Genomic DNA, 26,999 nt, shown 5'->3' on the forward strand with positions numbered 1-26,999 from the left:
CCAATGTGACGTAGATGATTCGAAATCGACCTCTGGCTTTGTATTCATTCTTAATGGTGCGGCTGTCTCTTGGAAAAGTTCCAAGTAAGACACCGTTGCGGATTCCACCACTGAAGCTGAATACATTGCTGCATCTGATGCAGCCAAAGAGGTAGTTTGGATGAGGAATTTTGTCCAAGAGTTGGGCATTATTCCTAATGGAGTTGATCCAGTCCCGTTGTACTGGGACAATACTGGTGCCATTGCACAAGCAAAGGAACCAAGGTCTCATCAGCAATCCAAACATGTCCTGAGGAAGTTCCACATCATACGGGAGATTGTGGAAAGAGGAGACATATCAGTCGAAAGAGTCCCCTCTGCAGATAATGTTGTTGATCCACTTACAAAGCCCTTGCCAGGACCATTGTTTTAGAACCATCGCGAAGCAATGGGATTGGGTAATTGGCTCTAGGGCAAGTGGGAGATTGTTAGAGTAGATGCCTTGCAAGCCAACGGTTGGCTAGGGAATTTATTGACTCAAGTGAAATAAACATTCTTTATTTTAATATAATTTAACTTTTTATGGTCTTGTTATACTTTATCTGTACACCCATGCAAACAGCATAGATAAAGTCCTTGATTATGCTTTAATACAAATGAATCGTAATTCGATGTTGAAAATCATTTGTAAACACTGCATATTCTAAATTCGTTCCTAGTCGATTCAGCCGCCTAAAACATGGATAAAGGTCGCTTGAGCTCGAGACTAGCATCTGTGATGTTGTGTACTGCATTTCTTAGTAAGGGCATAGAGATGTCCAAACATACAGATGGGTAGTCATATGATGATTATATCAAACAACCTCCCTCGGACTTTCCAACTGGTTATCATTAATCGAGACGATAAGTCCGTGGTTATGATTGTGCACCATTAGTCCTTACGACCCGGGACAACACTGAGGCACTATATGCTAGGGCTGTGCTTTGACTCGTTTACCGGCTCCAAGAGAGTCATCAGGTGACGAGGTTGGGTACAGTTGCGACACATATAGGAGCCAGTGCATTGTAGTCAGGGATTCACCGCTCACCTACGGGTGTGGATATCCTATGTGATTTGATGAAATAATAGTGCGTGGAATCTCTGGCCAGAGTATGAGATGTACGTTAGAGAAGGAGTTTTCCAATAGTATATGCGATGCCACTATTTATATGTGTCACATAGTTATCGAATTATTATGCAACCCTCGATGAACCAATGGTTGCAGATTCGATCGGGATATATGAGATGAAGGGACCGTACTGTACATTGATCATAATCGACTGGTTCTTGCAGGCACTATCAAAGATACCTAGGGGATCATGGGACGATACTACTAGACGCTCTTACCATGATCCGATGGGTGCAATCAGAAATGAGTTCTGACATTCTTAATCAAGGTGTTGATGAAAAGAATGAGGCTAACTAGGGTAAGCCCGAATAATAATAAATATTATTCTGAATCACAAAGAGTTGTGAACCCACGGCTAGCTGTATCCCTGAACCATTGAGGGTCACACAAGCACTGGTTTACTTGTTCCCGTTGAGATAATAAATTCAAGGAGTTGAATTTATAGAAATGTTGATATAATAAATTCAATGAGTTGAATTTATAAGAAAAAAGTTTGATATGATCAATCGATAAGCTTATAAATAAAGTTTATAAAAGCTTATAGAAATTTTGAGGGCATGATTGTTAATACAGTCAAAGGAGTACACTTGCCTTATTTAAACATTGATGATCTCAAAATTAAAGTGTGCATCATAATAACAAACAAGTTGAAATTGTCACATCGATGATATTTGATCACCGATCGGGATTATGATGAGATTAATGTAATGGGAGCATGGATCATGGGCTTGTAAGAGTATAATCCCATCATGCAAATTTATTAAAGTTCAAATGGACTTTAATAATTAATTATATTTTAATTATGTTAAAATATATCCCATTAAGTTTTTATTAAATATGGTATTGAATTATGTAATATGGAGATATTCATGATACCATAATTTAAAAACTTGCACAGAAAGCAAAATAAATTAATGCATGATGTTCTCATAAATATATGCATTAAAAGAAATCGAGATTGGCTATAGTTGGCATGCATTTTAGAATCTTTTGTAAACTTAAATAATTAGATTAATTAAGTAAAGAAAAGATTAGAAAATATAATAATATTTTTTTTTATATAATGCATGCAATTTCGGTGGAAACAAGAAATAGCAATTGAATTCATTAACTTAATTAATAAGATTAATTAAGAAAATGACAATTAGTTAATTAAAGTAATAATATATGTGTTACTTTGATTTTGACTTGGAAGGAGACCACCGAAGCTTTAAAAAAAAAGGAATAAGAATTTTGATTCTTATTGGGAGATAAGGCATCCGAAAGTTTGGCTTAAGAAAACCTTTCGGCTCTTCCAAATTTTTTTGTGCTCTCAAAAAGGGTTTTAAACGATATCGTGTTCTATCTCCACGCAAAAAAAAAAATAAAAAATCTTCTACACTTTCTAGTGCAAGTTAGAAGAGGAACAAATATTCCAGTCGTAGACCGGATTAAGAGATTTGAAGAACGTACGTGGGATTTACATGCTAAAAACCACAACTACTGCCACAGTTTCATACCGTTTTAGCACTTCCATTACTTATTTGACTAAGGATCAACTTTCTATTCTACTCATCCATTCTCTGTTTCATTCTAAATCATTCAATACCATTCATATCATATCTTAAAACCATAAACCATCACCATTACATCACATATCCCCAAACGATTATCATAATAAACCATAAAAGGAATAATGGCCATACTTAATCATAATCATTACCTTACATCATATGCATACGAATGTCTGGGCGTTACAATTCTCCCCACCTTAAGAAATTTCGTCCTCGAAATTGCCATTACTGTGCGAATAACTCAGGATATTGCAGTTTCATTTCTTCCTCGGGCTCCCATGTTGCTTCTTCAACTAACTGATTACGCCAAAGAATCTTGATAATGCCTATCGCTTTATTCCTTAGTACTTTAACCTTGCGATCTAAAATCTGGATTGGTACTTCTTGATAAGTCAAGTTCGGCATCAGATCCAACGCTTCATGTCTGAGAACATGGGAAGGGTTCGAGATGTACTTCCTGAGCATTGAGACGTGAAATACATTGTGGACTCTATCCAAGTCTGGCGGTAAGGCTAGACGATATGCTCTTTTTCCAATCCTGTCTAGAATTTCAAATGGGCCGATAAATCTTGGGCTTAGCTTTCCTTTCCTGCCAAATCTCATAATACCTTTAAGAGGAGCAATTTTGATAAAAACATGATCTCCAACTTCAAACTCCAAAGGACTTCTTCGGTTATCGACATAACTTTTCTGTCTGGTTTGGGCCGTCTTCATTCTATCCTGGATTAAAGTAATCACATCAGCTGTCTGTTGGACCAATTCTGGTCCTAACATCTTTCTTTCACCGACTTCATCCCAATTCAACGGTGACCTATATTTTCTGCCATACAATGCCTCGTATGGTGCCATGCCAATCGTCGCCTGATAACTATTGTTATAAGCAAATTCAGCAAGTGGCAATTTAGAATCCCAGATACCAGGAAAGTCAATCGTGCAGGCTCGTAGCATATCTTCAAGAATCTGAATCACCCTCTCTGACTGCCCGTCACTCTGAGGATGATAAGCTGTGATAAAAGCCAACCTGATGCCCAAGGCTCTGTGCAAGCTCTTCCAGAATTCAGAAGTAAACCTTGGGTCACGATCAGATACAACTGACGCAGGAATACCATGAAGTCTCACAATCTCAGCTACATAGACTTCAGCATACTGTTTCATTGTAAACGTTGTCTTGACCAGAAGAAAATGAGCAGACTTGGTTAACCTATCAACAATCACCCAAATAGAGTTGTAACCTTTTGGTGTTCTGGGAAGTCCCGTTACGAAGTCCATAGTGATGTGCTCCCACTTCCACTGAGGTATTGGGAGGGATTGCAAAGTTCCAGCAGGTCTTTGATGCTCAATCTTCACCTGCTGACATGTTAGACATTCGGATATAAACTTTGCGATATCACTTTTCATACCTGGCCACCAGTAGAGACGTCGGAGATCTTGATGCATCTTGGTGCTACCTGGATGTATCGAGTATGGCGTGGTATGAGCCTCTGTCAAAATATCCCGTCGAATGTCATCACCACTAGGAATACATATCCGACCTCTAAACGTTAACAAATCATCATTGTTCATCGGAAACTCTGTATTTCCTTTCTCATCGTCTTTAGATCGCAATTTCATCAACTGATTGTCATTAGGTTGCTCCCGTCGTATCCTATCTGTCAACGTAGGTTGAATAACCAAAGCTGAAAGTCTAGCTATGGTCCCTTGCTCTACCATAGAGATCTCGCTCCTCTGAAGATCCAATAGCAACGGCTTCTGAATCAATGAGCTCAAAGAAGAAACTGACTTGCGGCTCAAAGCATCTGCAACGACGTTTGCTTTACCTGGGTGGTAGCTAATGGTCACATCATAATCTTTAACAAGTTCTAACCACCTCCTCTGCCGCATATTAAGTTCCTTCTGCGAGAATAGATATTTTAAGCTCTTGTTGTCTGTGAAAACTTCACATTTCTCGCCATACAGATAATGCCTCTATATTTTCAATGCGAAGACCACAGCCGTAAATTCAAGATCGTGGGTGGGATAATTCTTCTCGTAGTCCTTCAACTGACGAGAAACATAAGCGATTACTTTGCCACGCTGCATCAGTACAGCTCCAATCCCATCTTTGACGCATCAGTGTATACAATAAAATCTTCAATACCACACGGAAGTGCTAGGATAGGGGCTGATGTCAACTTGTCTTTCAACACTTGAAATCCGTGTTGGCACTCGTTTGTCCACTCAAACTTCACCGCTTTCCTCGTCAGATTGGTTAATGGCAGTGCTATTTTTGATAAATTGGCAATAAAACGTACTGTCGTCGGAATAGGCCATTGTTTAATCGCTTCAATCTTCATAGGATCCACTGCAATACCTTCTCTCAAAAAAAATATGGCCTAGAAATGATACTTGCTAAAACCAGAATTCACACTTTTTCACCTTTGCGTATAACTGATTTTTCCTCAATAACTGCAATACAGTTCTGAGATGCTCGGCATGGAGTTCCCGAGTCTTGGAATAAATCAGGATATTGTCAATGAAAACGATAATGAAGCTATCCAGATATGGCTTGAAGACCCGGTTCATTAGATCCATGAATACCGACGGTTTTCAACTAAGAACTCATTATGGCCGTACCTAGTTTTGAATGCAGTTTTAGGGACGTCAGATTCCCTAAATTTCAGTTGATAATAACCAGAACGCAGGTCGATCTTTGAAAACACTGTCGCTCCCTGAAGTTGATCAAAGAGGTCATTAATCCTTGGCAATGGATATTTATTCTTGATCGTAACTTTGTTGATCTCTCTTTAATCAATGCACAACCGCAAAGATCCATCTTTCTTTTTGACAAATAAAACCGGAGCTCCCCACGGAGAAGAACTCGGACAAATAAAGCCTTTGTCTAATAGATCTTGCAACTGATTCTTCAGCTCCTTCATTTCAGTCGGGGCCATTCGGTAAGGAGCTTTCGAAATCGGAGCAGTACCTGGAACCACGTCAATCACAAACTCAACTTCACGGTCAGGTGGTAATCCGGGCACATCATCTGCAAATACGTCAGGAAAATCCCGAACTACCTCAATCTCATTCAACTTCCTCGTCATCTCAGTATTCGCATATATCACAACAGCTAAAAACCCCTGACACCCCTTTGATAACATTTCGTGAGCTTTGAGACAAGAAATATAAGGAGTGTCAAGCGAAATACTTGAACTCTGGAAAATCCCGCTATCATCATCTTCTGCAGGAAATCGCACCATTTTAGCCACGCAGTCAATAACGGCATGATATGACGATAGCCAGTCCATTCCCAAAATAACATCAAACGCCACCATGGGAATAATAATAAGATCAGCAAAATAGATTTTCTCATTTACTTGCACTGTACAACCTTTAAGAATATTGGAAGGCCATAAATCGTCTCCCGATGGCAACAAAATACTATAGTGGAGGGGTTCAAAGATGGAACAACATTCAAAGAGCGCAAGAAAATTTCAGACATAAAGGAATGCGTAGCACCAGTGTCAATCAATGTAATAGCAGCCTTGTCTGAAATTAAGATAGTACCTGATTTAACAGAAGAATCAAGATTTGCGCCTTCTTTGGTCATTGTGAAGATTCTGCCTTGAACCCTATCTTTCCCTTTCTCACCTTTCACTGGACAATTTTTGATAACATGTCCAACACCTCCACAACGAAAGCATCGATTACTTCCAACCAAGCACTCACCTATATGCATTTTGCCACATTTTGGACATACAGGTCGATCATACGTAGGCGGTGGCATAGAAGCGTTGGGTCGATGCTCCTCTTTTTCTTTGCCTCTGAACTTGCCCTTACCATTCCATCCGGATCCTTGGCCTTTAGTAGAAAAATCTTGGCGCTTCAACTGTCTTTCCCTTTCAATTTCCTTCTCGTCCTGCTCGGCCATCCTTGCTTTTTCAATAATCTCTTTATATGAAGCAACTTTAGACATTCGAACGTCTCTTTTAATTTCAGCCCGGACACCTCTGAGAAAATGCTCGCCCTTTTCGATGTCATTGTTGGCCAGATATGGGGCAAACTGATAACCCTCTTCGAATTTGAGAATATACTCTTGTATTGACATATTTCCTTGCTTCAGTTCTAGAAATTCCTTCACTTTCTGACTTCGAACATCTCGAGGAAAATATTTGTCGTAGAATAAATCTTTAAACTCCTGCCACTTGAGTGCCGAGACATTAACTGATATCTTGGTGGCGTCCCACCAAGTCCTCGCCATCTTGGTCAGTAGAAAAATGGCACAGCTGACTCGATCTATATCTTGAAACTGATGATAATCATATATAGCCTCCACAGCTTTGACCCATTCCAAGGCGACCATGGGATCAGAGCTACCATCAAATTCTGGTGGCTTCATCTTACGAAATCTTTCATATGCGTCTTCACTACCGGGATCGGGCCTTACTTGCTCTCTCTCTATCCCTCGCCCTGCATTCTGCATCTGTAAGGGCTGCTGAATTTGCTCGCCATGTACCTTGGCGAGTTCTTTCAGTAACTTGCTAAATTCACCAACCACTCTAGATGATGAACTATCCTCCCCTTCTGGTGCTTTACGCTTAGGCGGCATGATCCTATGGTACATATTAGTTTAAAACCATTTTCATACATAACATATCATAATTATTGAGGCTACACATCCATATTATATCAAATGATGCAGATACATACATACCGAATTGTCGATAGCAGAGAAAGTCATATGCCAAATCATTGTTCCGAAAATCTCGGCTCTGATACCACTAAATGAAACACTCGTGACTAAAATGCATAATTAGTGCGGAAGCTTTTAAATATAATTTGGAGAAAATGTGTAATTTTAAAATTTGGGCAGCATCTCCCCGTAAATAGGACATGCCACCTGTCTCAAACAACACATAAAACACATGCAAAAGATTTTCATATTCATTAGATACCATTAAGTAAAGTATCTACACATCTTGCCAAAACCGAAGCGCAAAACAACATTTTCAATGTTTTCCAAAATAGCCAAAAGCTTGACATAACAAAAATAACATCCATCGAAATCTCCAAAGTTTGGCATATTCCTTTCTCTCGCTTCGACAACTCAAGGATGATCAGTCTTTCTTACCTGTGCCTGCATCACATGAACATATCTGGAATGAGTATAAAACTCATCAAATTGAATCAATACTAACAAGGTACATATATATCATTTTATTGCAAAACATGAAATGGGTAGCCTCAATTTCATTTTCTTGAAAACATTATCAATCTCATTTCGTAAACGTCGAATCATCATTAATATCATCCGTCAAGAATCATAATACAACAATACATAGGGATGATAATCATTTCATTGATCAACTGAAGAATTGATAGTTCTTATAAGATAGTTCATTCATTGCTAACCCTCTTCGTAAAAACGAATCTTATAGGAGGGACATGTACTGTAAGGCCCGAGATTTTAATTACGGTAATCTGAGATTAATCTGAAATGATTTATTGATTACTTGATGGGATTTAGATGGGACACGTTGGAATTGAATTTTGTATTGTGAAGTGCGGGTTGTGCGTGACCAGAAGGTCTCGCGCATATGCGCGAAAAGTATGCGCGCATATGCGCGAGCCATGCGAGGAGCCGAGGGAGAACTCCAGAGAGTTCGGCGCATATGGCGACGTGGATGGGCGCACATGCGCAAGGTAGGCAGAACGTTACGCGCACATGCGCGGCTTGAATGCGCGCACATGCGCGGAACGTCCAGAGAGTTTGGCGCACATGCGCGACAGAAGGCGCGCATATGCGCGAATGGTGAAGGCACGAGACAGTAGGTCTCGCGCATATGCGCAACTTATGTGCGCGCATATGCGCGAGCAGTCCGGTAGTTCGGATAAGGCTTTCGGCGCATATGCGCGGCCTTGTGCGCGCATATGCGCGCGACATGCAGAACAAGAAAAACCCACTTGTCTCTTTTATGGGCGACGTGTATATATATATATAAGTATGTCCAAGCAATTTCCTCAGAGTGGAGAAGGGAAGCACCGAGGAAGCTTTGCGTGAGATTTGAGATTTACGAGTGATTCGTCCTTCTGATTTTGAATCTAAGTACAGCACCGTGTTCCTAGCGACGACATCTTCAACTGGACGTAAGTTTTGTTACGTTTAGATACGATTTGAAATTATGATGTTGTCAGAATAGAATAGGAATCATATATGGTGTTTCTGATACAATGGACATCGTATAATTGAAGTCAGATTAAAGAACAGACTGTTTATGTAATTGTTATGAATTTTGGAGTCGATTTGATTGAGAATCGATATCAGATTTATATCATCGTTGAGATTCTGATTCCTACCGATATTAATTATGAGTTCTGGTATTATATCTGTGATGTTGAAATTGACGGGGTTATCGAGATTGTATTATTATGCCGTCGAAACATCAGTTGATTGATATTGAGCAGATTCGGTATTGATTTAGATTGTATTGTGGTATCGTATGTCGATTTGCATTGATCCGATTATGTTTTGATTTGAGTATTAATCAGAACAGGTTTTGAACTGAGTTATATACTGATATTGTATCCATTCGATTGTTATTATCAGATTGGATATGGACAGAGTTGAATTCGGGACTTCGTCTTGGTCAGACCGAGAAGATAAAGGTATAAATTAATGTTGAGTTGGGATTTCACAACTCGAGTGAGTTTTGGCTCGAGTTTCCCTAAATCACATACTTTACCTTATGTATTGATTTGATTGATGTACTTGTTCTCTTGATTTATAGACAGCAGGTATTAGAGGAGTAATCTTGTGACAGAAGTGCCTGATAGTGGTGGGATCGCCACGGGCACATTGCACGATGTCACAAGATAGTGTATTGGCGATAGTGCCAAAGTCTGTCACCGGATGTTTGGCTATCGATGTGGATAGAAATGTGGCTTCTTCTATTACTGGTGATCGGTACCGTATCGATGTGGATAGAATTATAGAACTATTATAGATTCTTGCTAGGAGATGGTAAGATTCGGACCTGAAATGGCCGATGAACGAATGATATACGGTAAGGATTCTCGATTTTGAATTCCTTGATATCCGTATTATGTATGATTCGATGATTATCGAAAAGAATAGGAGTAATTCCTTATGTCTTCAGTTGAGTACTGAAGTTGAGCCTATCTGGGAATGATTTGTCAGTAGCAGGAGAGTTGCTATAGTCGTTCCAGATGAAATTCCGGGTTTGTCTTATATCAGGGAGAGCGACTTCAGCCTTGATTTGATATCAGGTGTGGATTTCATTTTAAACTTCTGTACAAAATGATATTGAAAGAATTGAAATGTCAGTTAGAAGATTTAATGCCTGAGAGTTAGAGTTACATCTGATTATGTGTTTCTCTGGGAAATACTTCAGTTCTGTGTATGAGTTGATAAATCCTGTGTTCCGAAGTGTTCTAATGACCTTATGCTCGTTTTATCTATGATATTTTGATATATTTGCAGCGTATGATTGATTGAATCGAACAGTTGAAATTTGTATTGAATATTCTGGGAACTGAGATTGTGGTATACAGAATTGTTCGGCTATGAATCCAGATTGCAACAGATTGTATTCAGAGTCTGTTATATCTGAAGATAGTATACTGATTGATTGTAGCACAGTTGAGACAGTGATCAGTGGCTGAAAACGACATTAAAAATGGTAGAACTTCAGAACGTTCAAGCCGGCTCAGAGCTGATGTTAAAAATTACAGCAGTTCCGATGTTTGATCAGATTGTTCAGAACTTGATTTCGATAGTCAGAACAGTGTGACAATCAGAATACCTGGTAGGTAATGCTTTATTTTATATAATTAGCTGATTTGTTTGTGCCAGATATTTCGAATTTGAAATGACGGGTAGTGTCAGAGGCACACAGTAGTGGATTCAGTATTATTCTGGTAACAGGAAATGTGTGATAATTCGAACGGACAGTTTCGATGTAAACAAATGAAATCAGTTTTGTCAGAATTTGTATTGAAATTTCTAAATCGCTGACAAATGAAGACAGGAAAATAGAAACCAGGAAATTGGTTATTCAGATTATCGATTCCTAAATAGAAATAGGAGTACAATTCTATGGATCTGGTGATAGAATTACCGAAATCGTGCCAAGAATGTACCAGTATGTGGTTATGATTGAACGATTGTTCAAATCTGCATATGCTATATGGTACAGGATGACGTACAGATAGGACAAGACGACTGAGAGGTATGTCAGAAAAAGGGTCAGATGGTATTGAATGCCAGAGTTAATTATATCATACCGTGATTTTTGGTTGATTTTAAACTTTTGGCAGAATGTATAGCATGATTTTTTATCTATGATTTATAGATTGACGGATAGTCGGAGCGAACTATCTAGATACTGGAGGATATCCAGGAACTGTAGTGCTGGATTTTAGCACTAGTGACCTGATGTCTTGTCACTTTATGAATTATTGTATAATGATAGCTATCAAATGAGTATTGAGATAGCTACAGATGAGACATTGTACAGTGAGTACTGCGGATTTCCGCTGAATGAGAATGATATTATGGTGATATCTGAGATTGAATTTGATAACAGCTGATGATATTGATTTGGTTAGCAAGGAAGACTAGAGTGTCATATTAGACAGTTTAGGAGCCCTGCCCTTAAGATAAACCTCTAACCCGAATCTCTGAACCTCTGACTGAAGAGGTCTTTTCACTGACAACTGTGCTACGACTGCAACCTTTCGGCTCAAGGCATCTGCCACAACATTAGCTTTCCCTGGATGGTAGCTAATTTCGCAATCATAGTCTTTTACCAACTCCAACCACCGTCTATGTCTCATATTTAATTCTTTCAGCGTGAAGAAATACTTGAGACTCTTGTGATCAGTGAATATCTGGCATTTCTCGCCGTACAAATAATGTCCCATATCTTCAACGCAAAGACAACGGCGGCTAACTCAAGATCATGAGTCGGGTAGTTCTTCTCATGCACTTTCAACTGCCTGGAAGCATAAGCTATAACCCGACCATGATGCATCAACACTGCGCCTAACCCAAGTTTAGATGCATCGGTGTACAACCCTTGCCCTGATGGCATGGCTAACACTGGCGCTAAAATAAGAGCTTTCTTCGGCTCAACCCATTCCTTGACTGCTGCTACCTTAGCTGGATCCACCTCAATACCAATGCTAGATATTATATGACCTAAAAACGCTACCTTCTCCAAAAAAAATTCACACTTACTAAATTTCGCAAACAACTTGCGACTCTGCAAAACCTGCAAAACTGTACTCAGGTGTTGACTGTGCTCCTCGCAGCACTTCGAGTAAATGAGAATATCGTCAATGAACACTATGACGATCTGGTCTAGGTAGGGTTGAAATACTCAATTCATCACGTCCATAAAAATTGCTGGAGAATTCGTCAGTCCAAAAGTCATCACTAAAAACTCATAATGCCCATATCTGGTTCTGAAAGCTGTCTTATGAACATCGGCATCCTTCACATTCAGCTGGTGATACCCCGATCGAAGATCTATCTTATAGAACACTGTAGCTCCCTGTAACTGATCGAACAATTCCTCGATCCTTGGAATTGGGTATTTGTTCTTGATCGTTACCTTGTTCAGTTCACGGTAATCGATACACAGCCTCATGCTTCCGTCTTTCTTCTTCACAAAGAGCACTGGTGCGCCCCATGGTGAGAAACTAGGGCGGATGAATTCTTTGTCTAGGAGCTCCTGAATCTGCTGTTTGAGCTCTAACATCTCAACTGGAGCTAACCGGTACGGTGCCTTAGAGATTGGCATGGTAATTGGCATAAGATCAATGTAAAATTCCACCTCTCTCTTTGTGGAAGGCCTGTGACGTCATCTAGAAAGACGTTCGGAAATTCTCTGACTACTGGTACATCAGATAACGACAGAGTGGGTACGTCAGGTGCAGAAATAATGCTAGCCAAGAAAGCCTGACAACCCTTGTGCATAAGTCTCCGCGCCTACATGCAAAAGATCTTGCGAGGGAAACTCCTCCATCTAGCTGGATCAAAGAGAAACTGCTCTGTGCCCAAAGGTCTTACTAACACTGACCTTTTCTGAAAATCGATAAAAACTCTGTTGTTCGTCAGCCAATCCATTCCCAAAATGATATCAAACTCTGGCATCGGCAACACGATCAAATCGGCAGACACTAGGTGCCCCTGCAGCTCGAGATCGATGGCTGATAATTCTTTTCCTGATGGGATTGTCTCTGAGTAGCTCACGTCGATTCAAATAGACTTGACGTCCAGGTGACTAGCGAACGTCTCTGAAATATAAGAGTGAGTGGCTCCTGAGTCTATCAGGGCTTTCGTGGATACTCTCTTTATGAAAATGTTTCCTGAGAGATGTTAGCACACACAAACTTATATCCCAACTTCTAACCTCAACCTCAAGCATAGAAGAAATTTATATCCCAAGTCACCAAAATATTAACTAGCACACTAAAATCCCAAATACAATTCAAAATATGCATAGCAAGAATAACGCGGTGCTTAAATAAATAAGTTTACCAGTCAATAACGTCGTGTCTGGGTTCGCCTCCTGAGCATGCATGACGAACACTCTCCCCTGGGTTGGCTGCCTTCACTGTGGACACTCCTTTAACATGTGATCGTTGGCTCCAAATTTAAAGCACTTGTCTGATCCATATAGACACTGTCCCAGGTGCTGGCGGTGGCACTTCGGGCACACCGGGTACTTCGGTCTCTGAGGAGCCTTTGGCTGTGGGATAGGTTCCTTGCCTTTTGGCGGTCCCTGATATGGCTTCTTTCTTGGCTGCCCCTGGAATGGCCTCTTGAACTGAGGTCGCTGTTGATGCTGCTGTGGTGCCTGATAGGGCCTCTTGCCCTGCCTATCGACCTCGATATCTTTCTGGTCCTGCTCTGCTGCCAAGGCTCTAGATACTGCAACGGCGTAGGTAGTCGGACCAGCAACTCTCACATGGCGGCGTAAGATCGGCCGCAACTCATCCATAAAATACCTCAGCTTCCCCTGGGCATCATTAGCTATCAGGGGCACAAAATGACACCCCCTTTCAAACTTCCTCACGAACTCAGCTACGCTGAAGTCTCCCAGACGCAACGTCATGAACTCCCTAGTCAGTCGGGATCGTACTTCTTCAGTGAAGTACTTAGAGTAGAATACCTCCTTGAAACCGTTCCATGTCAGTGTCTGCAAGTTCACTGACACCAACGCACTATCCCACCAAAGTCTAACGTCCCCTGTCAGAAGGAACGTAGCACATCTGACCCTATCCGCGTCTTGCAGCTCCATAAATGCAAAAATCACCTCAATGGACTTAATCCATCCTTCAGCTATCATCGGGTCAGTAGTCCCCGAAAAGCCCTTTGGGTTCATCCCCCTGAACCTCTCATACACCGCCTCCAGTCTGGGCCTAGCCCCCGTATCAACTGCAGCCTGGTTCTCCGCAAACTGTGCGAAGAACTGAGTCATACCTGCAAGCATCTGTGCTTGCATCTCTGGCGGTGGAGGAGGTGGAGCGTCTCTCCCTTCCTCCCGAGCCTCCCTGTCCTCATCCCTTACTTCACGGTTAATCAAGCGTCTAGGAAGCATACTGTTCAAACAATTTACCCAACACGTAAACCCAATATGCATGAACATAATATCAATAGCATAAGATGCACGTAAATCGAACTTAAAACATGGACATGCTGAAATCATGACTTAATACTTAATACATAACATAATTCAAAACTTTAAAACTTACAGACTAGAGGTGTGGCTTGGTGAGCTTCTCGCAACTGGCAGTAGGCATAACCCTTTACAAGAACATCGCTCTGATACTACCAACTGTAACGTACCGTACTTTTAACTATTTAAAATTTGCGGAAAAATAAAAATTTTCTTAAATGAGTACTCAACCTTCAAATTCCAATGAAAATATATTGTTCATCCAAAATATTTGCGACAAAAGATGTCAAATAAAGTTGCTAAAGAAAGTGTTTGTTTAAACATCGTAAACCAAAACGTGAAATAAGAGTATTTTGAGCATTTCGTAAAAACTTCCAAACATGGGCGGTCCTCGGGTTTAGCCTCCCGCTGAGTCCAAGCCAGCTCACTGGTCCCCACCTCTCGCCTTCTCAAATTCATTCTCACCTGCATCGATCAAGTCTAGTGAGTCTAAAGACTCAACATGTATAAACTGGGAGTAACAAGTAATACATAATAAAATAAATCACAAGCAATTTTAAAATAGAACGTACATACTGAAACTTGAACTTGTATACCAAAAGCTTGAACATACGTGCATACATATGTAGACGTGCCATCAACATAAAACTTTTCTTAAACATGTTTGCATACTTGTGCATACTTGAACATAAATAAACATCATCATTTTGCGTAGAGGCATGTTTCAAAGCAAGTGACTCATACATAAATACGCCTGATAAGACTAAACCACAGTACTGGGCTGACAGGGAAGATCCACAGGCACATACATGAGATCCCCGTTCATAATTTAACGGGTGGATTGGTCACTGGTCATACTTTACCGCTTTCGAATCCTGATCTAAACCCATTCATAATTTAACGGGGTGGATTGGTCCCTAGTCATACTTTACCGCTTTCCAATCCCATACATAATTTGGTCACAAGACATTTAGCATACCTCAAAAACTTAAAAGTATTTTCTTTGCACGTCGAACATACTTACTTAGCGTTGAGGGATTCGTTGGATCTCGCTTGGTGCCTCTGCTGCACATACTAACACATTAACAAGCGCTTAGCTTTCATACTTTGACGTACTACTCGTACTTAACCCCGAAGTAAATAAGTGGCTTATGACGTTCTAGAACATTCGGGACTTGACCTCTTTTAATTATACTAACCATGACATCAAACCCCGAAACAAGCTCTAAAATGACGTTGGAACATTTCCCAAAAATAAAAGACATGAACTCACTATTGAATTTCAAAAGAAGAAAGAACCCAAACACTCTCACAGATGGGGCCGCGCTCGGGCGGTAAAACTTTACCGCTCGAGCGCCAGGTCTTCTGGGAAAAAACACTCGGACAGAAGGAGTGGCACTCGGGCGGTAAAATATTACCGCTCGGGCGCCAAGTTTTCTGGACTCCGCGACTAGCATCTTAATACTCCTAACTAAAATGATACGATTCGTGAACCAAACCATCGAGACTCATCCAAGGGCACTATGACACTGACCCGACTCCGCAAAAACGCCCCAAATGTTCCCGAATAAACTACGCACCACACTCAACGCAATAAGACCCATAAACTCAATTTTGACAACAAATGTTTCCTACGATTTCTAATGCAACCAACGACTATCGACATGAAATGAAGCATCAAAACTCATCCCAAAATCATATTCCATATACCTAAACACAGCAGCGATCACCCTACGGTTCCCAACGAAGCCTGCAACAAATAAACTTCAAGAACACATCAATAGCATAATATTCAAAAAACGCAGTTTGAGCAGCTCCACGAAAAACACCATAACTAAATTAATTTTTATCCAAATATTTCGAATTTTATATCAAATCGAAGGTATCAATAAGTTCTACATTTGATATGTTGAAAGGTTTTCCATAAAAGCGATCGAAAAATCGCAGTAATTCAAAATACAATAAAAACGAAATTTTGAGATCTAAAAACGTTCCACAGATTGATCAAACAGTTTTTCTGCTCAAACCACTTACATCACACATGGATCTTCTCGAATAAAAACATCGCAACACATAATATGACTAGATCGACGCTGGAAAAACGGAATATACATGCCTTTTGATAATTAAAAGTACCGAAACGGCGATACAAACGCTAAAACGGGGCGAGGCTTGATCCGGGACGAACGTGGCCCTATTTTCTTTGAAGAAAACTCGCAAAATTGAGCTGGAAGGTTGAAGGGGAGGGACGGCTGCTGCTCTCTCAAGAACCCTAAGTTTTCTCTCCTCTCAAAATAATAAAAATCTGAAACGTGATTGTGTGTGTGTGTTTTTACGTGAGTATGTGTGTGTAAATAAGTGTGTGCTTGAGTTTAGTAATTAGCAAAGGTAGATAATTTGCTTAATTACACACTTAACAACTAATTAAAATACTAAACCTTCTCTAATTTTAATAAAATCCCAAAAAAATAAAATGCACACTTGCTAAACTTTAAAAGTTATAAAATTCTAAAATTTCTAAATAAATAATTTAGGCTTTAAAATGCTAAAACTTATTAAATTAATTAATATGCCCCAAACATAACTTAAAAATAAAATGCCACATTTTAAAATTGCCAAATTTGTCGCCGGTCTCTATTCCTCGATTCCGCATCGAATAATCGCCTTAAACATGAAACTCGAGAAATATTTTAACGTGCATCACATAAACATTAAAATAATGCATCGCTAAAACTCATTTTAAATAAATCATGATCACTAAAAATCATTTTAAACTTAAATTAAAGATTTAACAATTAAATAAATACATGGGTTTTACGTGTACTGATTTTGGGCTCTACAGACTTTGTGACGGGGCTTTCGAGGAGTACTAGTGGATATAATGTCATCTGGGTGATAGTTGATCGGCTCACTAAATCAGCTCATTTCCTACCGATCAGGAAGACTTTCACCATGACTCAGTACGCAGAGTTGTACATCAGAGAGATAGTCAGACTGCACGGGATTCCAGTGTCCATCGTGTCAGACAGGGATTTGAGGTTCACGTCTTCGTACCTGAAGAATCTACACCAGGCATTGGGTACTAAGTTGTTGTTCAGTACTGCCTTTCATCCTCAGACTGATGAACAGCCAGAGAAATTGATTCAGATTCTCGAGGACCTAATCCAAGCTTGCATGATCGACTTCCAGGGCAGCTGGGAGCCAAATTTACCTCTCGTGGAGTTCACATACAACAACAGCTATCAGGCTTCGGTCGGTATGGCTCCATACGAGGCACTGTACGGGAGGAAGTGTAGGTAGCCATTTTATTGGAATGAGGTAGGAGAGAGAGAGCAGATTTAGGTCCAGATATTGTCAGCAGACCGCAGAGTTAGTGGTCAAAATTCAAGACAGGATGAGGACCGCTCAGAGCCACCAGAAAAGTTATGCGGATCAGAGGCTCAGAGATCTTAAGTTCGCAGTAGGGGATCACGTTTTTGTGAAAGTCGCATCGATGAAGGGTATGATGAGATTTGGGAAGATGGGCAAGCTCAGCACTAGCATACAGTGGTGCATTGCCGCAGAATCTGGGACACTCGCATACAGAGTTGCATTGCCGCAGAATCTGGTGGGAGTTCATAACGTGTTCCACGTCTCTATGCTGCGGAAGTACATGTCGATTCCTTGGAATGTGCTGAACTTTGAGCCACTTCAGCTGACACCGCACCTATCATTCCAGGAGAGACCCACTAAGATTTTAAACAGACGGAAGCAAAGGCTCCGGAACAAGGTGATCTGCATGGTCAAATTCAAGTGGATGAATCATTTCAAGGAGGAGGCTACTTGGGAGACTGAGGCCGAAATGAGGAGTCGCTACCTAGAGTTATTCGGTATGTTTTAAATTTCGAGGACAAAATTTTACTTTAAGGGGGGAGAGTTGAAAGGTCCAGGAAATTTAAATTTACGTAACCTGAATGCATGCAATCTAGAGTTTTATTTAAATCATGTGTTTATATATTTTATGCATTTAATGCATAATTAATGCATGGTTAGGACTTATTTAACGATATTTTTAAAATTTCACGAATTGGGGTTTCTAGATGCATTTCGCGCTCGAACGAGGAACGGAGACCGGAGATTTATCAGGAAAAATATTGTTATAACATGATTAATTTTAATTAATTATTATGATGTGTTTTTAAAGGTGTTCTCAAAAGAATGGGTCTCGGTTGGTATTTTTACTCGTCGGGTCGTATTTTAACCGGTACACAAATTTTATCAAAATAGGAGACTTTTTGAGGACTCGGGCAATACTTTCAAAAATGTACCTAAACGAAATATTTTTCGGGAGTGTACTTGTTGGGTTTATTTTTAAACTTAGTGGGCTGAAGACCCTTTTTAAACCTTTTAAAATATAATTAAATGCCCATTAGTGGTTTGTTTTCTATTTAATTACACCTTAAACCAACCATAGACCTAATTAGACTAAAATGGCCTCCCCTCCCCTCTACACCAGCAGCTTTTCATGTAAAAACTAGCAGCATCATTGCTGCAAATTTCGATCCTCCATTACTTGTCAAAATGATGCTGCAAATTTCGGTCCTCCATTACTTGGGAAACAAGCCTTCTCCCCGCTCCTCTGGTGCATCCCCGACGTGCGTTTCTTCGAGTTCTTTAGCACCTACACTACAAGGCACGCTTGTATTTTTGTTTTTATCCTCATTCACTCCATATTATTGCCGAAATATATGTCAATGCATGTCCATCTTTGATATAACATGTGGTTACGTTTTTGTTCAAGTTTTGTCACAAAAATCACATTTACATGTTCCATACTCATGTTTTTCATTTGTGGTGCAAGGGACAGACAGTTGGTGTTGTTAGGGGGCTGAAACATGTCAAGGTTTAAGAGAAATTAGGCTGGAGTCGAAGGTAGGCAAGTCAAGCTAAGGGCCGAGGGGTTGCGTTGAGGGGTTTGGCTCGTTTTCCTTGTGGATCGGGTAAGGGGGAGACGGCGGTGCAAGGGCTGGACCAAGCCATGGATCAGACCCTGGTGGGTTTGATAAGAGGCTCAGGGAGGCTCAACCGCCGATGGAACCAACCTTGAAGCCGGCCGATCGCGTGTAGGGAGATAAGGCTCGGGTGATGCGGTTTCAGGGAAATAGCAAGTGTGTGCGTCGTGTGGCTTGAATGGGGCTGTGACTGTGAGTGAGTAGGTCCAGTAGGGTCCTATGGGTGGTTAGGGAGGCTGGTCCAAGGCTGGTCCTCGAGGGTTAAGTCTAGGGTTGGTAAAACTTGAGTTGGTGCGACTAGAGTTCGACGGTGTGTTAGAGCCGAAAACTCCAGCAGCATTACAGGAGCTGTTCGAAGGTTTTGAGGGTCTGGTTATGATTAGTTAGGAGCTGTTATAGTGTGTTTTAGGTATGGTAAAAGTTTGGGAAAATTCGGTTAACTTTCGGGTCGATTCGGGTTAAAACTGGGACTACGGTCCAAGTTTTAAAATGATTCGGTTAATTTTTGAAACGGGCTTGAGTTTACATCTAAAAAATACTTTTAAATGTGTTTTGAGGTATTTTAAGGTGTTTAGAAAGCTTCTGATCAAAATTTTGAGGTCTAGGAGTAAAACGGTCATTTTGGGTTTCCAAGGAAAAATGGTCATTTTGCACCCGATTCGAGTTTTTAGTTCTAGCAGGGCCCTAATCAGAAATTTATCATGTTTTTAAATGTTTACACTGCATGTATATGATTTTTATGTAATTATGAAAAACACGGTGCATGCTTGGTTTTAAGTAAAAATTATATATATGCATGTTTTTATTAAGTGATGAATATGATTACACGTTTTTGAAGAATGATAGTTTATTATGACTAATACAATGACATAATGACATGTAAGGCCATGGCTCAAGTGCATACAATAAAATCCTAAATCATGAAAAATACAGGTAAAAAACGACCTCGATTTTTTAATTATGAAATCCTAAATAATTATGTAATTATTTAATTATGAAAATCCTAAAATAAAATCCAAAATAATCATAAAATAAAATCCTAAATAATTATGTAATTATGAAAAATACGGGTAATGTTGTTGAAACGACCTCGATTTTTTTTTTTGTAGTCTTAAATCATAAATTCTAAATTACTAAATAAAATATTTTAATATAATCATTAATCCTAATAATTTAAAAATTTAAAATTTCAAGTGCATAAAATAAAATCATAAATCATCGACTAACCAAAGATTCTAAATCGACCTTTAAAAAGATCAACTAACAATAAAAATAAAGCATAAAATATCTCTAATAAAAAACTATTAACATAATCTTTAAATCATTAATCTAATAAACTAGTGTGGAAACATAAAGGTCATCGGGTGTGTACTGCTGCACTCGATCCACTCAATCGTCAGCACCTCCCATAAAACTTCAAATCCTGCATCATACAAACCTAGTGAGTCTAAAAACTCAACTCGTTCTAAACATTTATAACAAATAATACATATACATTCACATACATTAATATCATATTTTTATTTAAAATATCTTTTGCGCATAAATAATCATTTTAGCATAATTAAATCATAAATCGTAAAACCATTTTAAAATAACTTTAAGCATAAATAAATTCTTTAAAAAATCATTTAAAAATAGCTTTAATCACTATCATGAATCATATATCATAAAATCGTAAAGCTTTCAATCATATATCATTTTGGTGAAGTTTGATCCTTGAAAGTGACTAGCTTTTATCTTTTCGTCGACTGCAGTCTTAGCTCCACATGGTACATGGGGTGTGTGTGTAAGACCCGAGAATTTGATTACCGTAATCGGAAATGATTTGGGTATATTTACCGTAATCTGAGATTTAACTGAAATGATTTATTGATTAATTGATATGATTATAGACAGAAAAGATCAGACCGGGAGAGCCGAAAGAAGATTTGACATTTTGTGCAAAAAGAGTTCGGCGCATATGCGCGACGTGTACGGGCGCACATGCGCGAGGAAGATAGAACCATGCGCGCACATGCACGGCCGAATGCGCGCACATGCGCGGAACGTCCAGAGAGTTCGGCGCACATGCGCGGCGGAAGACGCGCATATGCGCGCGTATTGAAATGCCGAGACCGTAGGTCTCGCGCATATGCGCGACTTGGGTGCGCGCATATGCGCGAGCAGTCCAGTAGCCAACGTTTGAAACAGAAGCTTTGGCGCATATGCGCCGGATTGAGGCGCGCATTACGGATGATCGATATCATATCGAAGTGGATAGAATTGGAGTTTCTTCTATTACTGGTGATTGATACTATATCGATGTGGATAGAATCAGAATTTCTTCTATTACTGGTGATCGATACCATATCGACGTGGATAGAACTGGAGTCTTTTCTATTACTGTTGGTCGATATGGGAATGCTAACTTCTGGAAACCGAGATCCCTAGACTAGGATTGAGTCTAGTCTTAAATGTGGAGTAATGAGTCTAATTGACATTTTATATTGAGTTATGTTGATTATGTTCCTGAATATGGTACATATTGATTTATGTTCCTGATGATGGTACATGTTTAGAATAGGATTTATTCTTGATATGGATTTATATTCTAATCTGAATACATGTTAGACATATCTGTTATATGCTTTTATATTGTTTTTATGATTGCATGTATACATGATTTATACTGAGAATATAATTCTTACCGGAGTTATCCGACTGTTGTCTTGTTTGTATGTGTGCATGACAACAGGTGGGATAGGATCAGGGTCAAGAAGAGAACGAGGCTGGACTAGATAGCGTGGAGATCCGGGCTTCGAAGCAACTTAGGATTCAGCACTGATATATAGTTGAACCTAGTTGAATTCTTGTAGATAATACAAGATTTATATGTTTATGTTTAGTATGTAATCTGAACTGAATTACATTACGTTTCCGCTTTATATTTTAAAAAAAAAATTTAGACCCTGTTTATTATAATTGTTTGAATTATTCCTAAAGACGATTAAGGAATTAATTAGCGTCCGGGTCCCGACAACAGGTGGTATCAGAGCGATAAATCCTTTAGACTGAGATAGAAGAGAATGAGCGGGGTAGATTGAGTTTTCTTTCCTTGCATGTGATTGCTAGCATGTGATTTACTTATAATTTGGAATTACATTGTGTATGCTAGCATGATATTATGTTTACTGCTTTTAAATACATGTTACCTGAATAGCTGAGTGATTTGGTAATGTAAATTTGATTAGAAAATAAATCAGAACCAATTCTTGATCAGAAGGTAAGCTGATCAGGAAGGGACTCAGATTGATTTATCTCATGTGGTACTAACCCTTGTGGTAAACAGATATCCCTCCCAGAAGAATTCGAGAATTGGTTAGTACTTTGATTGATCAGATGGATGAGACATAAACTTTGATGGAAATACAGATGAAGAGGTTTCAATCGTTTCAACCGCCGATTCTGAAGGGTAATGAGACACCAGTGGAGTGTGATAATTGGTTAGATGATATAGAGATACTGTTTGATTCATTTGATTATCCAAAGGAACAAAGAAATAAACTGGTGCCCAATCAGTTACACGAGGTCGCTAGAAGTTGGTGGATTACAACCAAAAGAGTATTAGAACAGCGGGGTACGGTGATTACGTGGGAAGTCTTTAAAGCTGAATTTTATCGAAGATTCTTCTCAGGATCGTACCGAGAGGACAAGAGAGCAGAGTTTGAGAATTTGAGACAAGGCCAACTGAATATTGAAGAATATGTTGCTAAATTCTCTACTCTACTGCGTTTTGTTCCTCAGATAGCTGGGAATGATGAAGCTGTAACTGAGCAGTTCATCAAAGGATTGAATTCAGAGATAGTTGCATTGATAAATATGCAGCGAACTTACCATTTTACTGATACTTTGAATAAAGCAAAAAGGGCTGAGGCGAGTCTGATTAGACAACAAGAAAGGTTGTGTGCAATGCAACCTCAAACACAACAATTCCCTCTCCGATTGGATAGTGGCAGTATGAGTAGGAAGCAAGATTTGTTGAAAGCTCGAAAGAAACAGTTCAAGAAGTTAGGGAGCGGTTCATCTAGCTCCAGTGGTTCTAGCCCGAGTTATACTGGAGTTTATTGCAGGACTTGCGGAGGGAGACATCCCATGGAGCAGTGCAAGGAAGTGACTGGTAGGTGCAATATCTGTAAACAGCAGGGACACTTTGCTAGAGTCTGTCCACAGAGAGGTTCCCGAAGATTTCAGGGAGCAGAATCATCTGGTGGTAGTGATCGAGGAACAGACCCAGGACACACGTGATGATATAGTGGCAGGTAACAATCTTTTATGATTATATTGCATAGGTATTGATATATACTAATGCATTCCCTACGATTATCTTTGACTTAGTTGTATTGATATATGTTGTACCTGCTGGATCTGTATTACTGTAGTATTGATCCTTTTACCTTTTGGAGAAAGAAATTGATATCAGTGAATTCTGTGACCTATTGTGTACTGCAGTAAAAAGAGAATGAGATTGAATTAGATTGTATTGTACTTGTGTTATCTGATTCTGATTATATTATTGATATTGATATTGATATATCGAACAAGTACAGAGTTGTTATAGATTCTTGCCAGGAGATGGTAAGATTCGGACCTGAAATGGCCGATGAACGAATGAGATACGGTAAGGATTCTCAATTTTGAATTCCTTGATATCCGTATTATGTATGATTCGATGATTATCGAAAAGAATGGAGTAATTCTTTATGTATTCAGTTGATTACTGAAGTTGAGCCTATCTGGGAATGATTTGTCAGTAGCAGGAGAGTTGCTATAGTCGTTCCAGATGAAATTCCGGGTTTGTCTTAGATCCGATAGAGCGACTTCAGCCTTGATTTGATATCAGGTATGAATTTCATTTTAGACTTCTGAACAGAATGATATTGATTGAATTGAAAGAACTGAAATGTCAGTTAGAAGATTTATTGCCTGAGAGTTAGAGTTACATCTGATTATGTGTTTCTGGGAAATACTTCAGTTTTGTGTATGGGTTGATAAATCCTGTGTTCCGAAGTGTTCTGATGACCTTATGCTCGTTTTATCTATGATATTTTTATATATTCGCAGCCTATGATTGATTGAATCGAACAGTTGAAATTTGTATCAAATATTTTGGGAACTGAGATTGTTGTATACAGAATTGTTCGGCTATGAAGCCAGATTGCAACAGATTGTATTCAGAGTCTGTGATATCTGAAGATAGTATACTAATTGATTGTAGCACAGTTGAGACAGTGATCAGTGGCTGAAAACGACATTGATAATGATAGAATTTCAGAACGTTCAAGCCAGCTCAGAGCTGATGTTGAAAATTACTGTAATAGCCAAGCTTGGTGTACGGTACGGTTTAAGTTTTCATAAGTTTATTGACTACTTGGTCAAGTTTAGGTATAGTTTGGATGTTAAGAGTTTCGATTTATGATTTATAGTATGGTTGGTTATAGATGATGTGTAGTGCTTTTGTAGCGGCGTTACGATTAAATTAATGATAAATTGTATATTGATCCAAATGAGGTGAGGCATTTTCCATTAGAAATATAAGACATAGAGGTGTAACTTTCTTATTTTGAGTTTTGTTCAAATCATTGTGGAAAGTAAGCCAATAGTGCCCCGAAGTGTTTCGTGTGTTTCGACGTTCCTCCAGTGACACATGTTGGGAGAATGGACATAACGTTTTACTCAGACGTCTAAATGATCTGAAATTTTGAGGGATTCAAGATAAGACATAGAGCTACAACTTTGTAGTTTACCACTTTTTCAAATTATGAAGGGAAGAGGCGTTTCAGAAGCGATCTTTGGAGTGGCAGTGCGCAGAGTGCGCGCCCGGGCGGGAATGTTTTTGCGCCCGGGCGGGCCTTGTTCGAAAATTTGGTATTTTGGCCGAGAGTTCCGCGCCCGCGCGGAAAAAGATGTTCGCCCGGGCGGCCAGCGATTTTTAAAAAGCGTGTTTTTGGAGTTTTAAGTGCTTATATACAAGTGTTGCTCTATTTTCTCTCATTTCTTCCCTCATTCTTGATTCTTCTCTCAAGGGGTGAGCTAGGGTTCCATTTTCTTTCTTTTGTTCTCTTGATTCTAGCCTCTTGTTGGATTATTGGAGCGAGAGCAAGGTTATTTTGGGTTCAAGAAAGCTAAGGTAAGCTTTTGGTTTTGGAGTTGGGAGAAATCATGGGTTTGGTGATGTGTTGATTTTATGGATTAATTGATATGGGTTTATGATTATTGAGTTGTTGATGGTTCAATACATGGTTTATTGTTGTAGGTTTTGTACCAAGATTATAGATTCAAGTGTTCCAAGTGGAATTCATTTCCTTGTGCTCACATGATAGTATATGTATTGTGTTTCAATGGTTTTAACATGTTATTCCCTTCCATTTGATCCATATTATGTATTGATACACTTGATTGTATATTAGAGACAATTGAATGTCTCAATTGTGTAAAAAGGGAATACAAAAGAAAGAGTATGCAAAGTGTTTGATAAAATGCCCCAAAGAGAGTTCAAATGATTTATGGATTGATAGATACATAGTCAGAGATTGCATGCAATTAGTTGATCAACGACCATAGGCTTATATCCCTCAGAGTTGTCGATTTATATCGATGAGATAGGTATAGAGACAGAGATACTATATAGATATCAATCCAACAGAGAAAAGAGAAATACCATCTTATTGTTATGTTGCTATGTTATTCTTAATTCAAGAGTTGATGGTATTTATTGATTTCAAAGCTATGTTTTCAGAGTATGCTATGTATCATTGCTATATAAGAGTTCCATTTGCTGAGTTTTATACTCATTTCAGTTATTCATGTGATGCAGATAAGAGCGACGGACCAGGACGTTGATTGGAGCCGGGGTCATATGCATAAGAGATGGAAGGAAGTGAAAGATTATTTTGTTATACATGATCAAAATGATATTTTGTATTTTGATGCAACACTTTTTGGATCATGTATATTCTTTTGATGGTATATATATTGGAAATGTATTTTGAATCCTTCCTCGCTTTAAAGAAAAATTTTAAATTCCGCTGTTATTTTATAAAATGGGTCAGAGGTGTCACATTTAGTGGTATCAGAGCACCGTTCTTCGGATCACTGCATATGACTTCGTCTACTTTCAACAGTCCGGGTATGTCTTATTCTACATCTATTCATTGTTATCTATTGATTTGCATTTTGTGAGCACATTGTAGAGTATGCCTCCTAAGAGGAAAGCCGTAGAGGGTGAGGATAGTTCTTCCTCTAGAGTTGTCGATGAGTTCGGCAAGTTGTTGAAAGAGCAAGCCAAGGTTCATAGCGAACAGATCCAGCAGTTGCTTCGTATGCAAGGAGCAGGCCAAGGTAGAGGTCAAGTGAGAGGTCAAGTTGCTCAACCAGTTGGTACCGATGGCATCTTTTCTGCTTTCAAGAGGATGGATCCGCCTGAGTTTGCAGGGAGCACCGATCCGTTAGTGGCTGTGGAGTGGATCAAGGCTCTTGAGGCTATCTTTGATCATCTCAACTACGAGGACAAGGACCGAATCAATTGTGCAGTGTTCATGTTGGTCAAGGCTGCACGTATTTGGTGGAATGCGACCAAGGTTAGTG

The 26,999-nt window shown here is 39.4% G+C and overlaps 1 protein-coding gene across 1 annotated transcript; it reads right to left on the reverse strand.

The window, feature by feature from the left end:
- Positions 1-2,926: 2,926 nt before the first annotated feature.
- LOC142509043 (uncharacterized) lies at positions 2,927-6,012 on the reverse strand. Its single transcript, XM_075619550.1, has 4 exons — positions 5,664-6,012; positions 4,234-4,497; positions 3,771-4,149; positions 2,927-3,290 (listed from the first exon to the last, which is right to left on the reverse strand). Exons 1-4 carry the CDS (start codon positions 6,010-6,012, stop codon positions 2,927-2,929), a joined length of 1,356 nt encoding a protein of 451 aa, XP_075475665.1.
- Positions 6,013-26,999: the final 20,987 nt, after the last annotated feature.

The sequence above is a fragment of the Primulina tabacum genome, chromosome 1 (assembly GCF_025594145.1).
Source record: "Primulina tabacum isolate GXHZ01 chromosome 1, ASM2559414v2, whole genome shotgun sequence".
Classification (NCBI taxonomy): domain Eukaryota; kingdom Viridiplantae; phylum Streptophyta; class Magnoliopsida; order Lamiales; family Gesneriaceae; genus Primulina; species Primulina tabacum.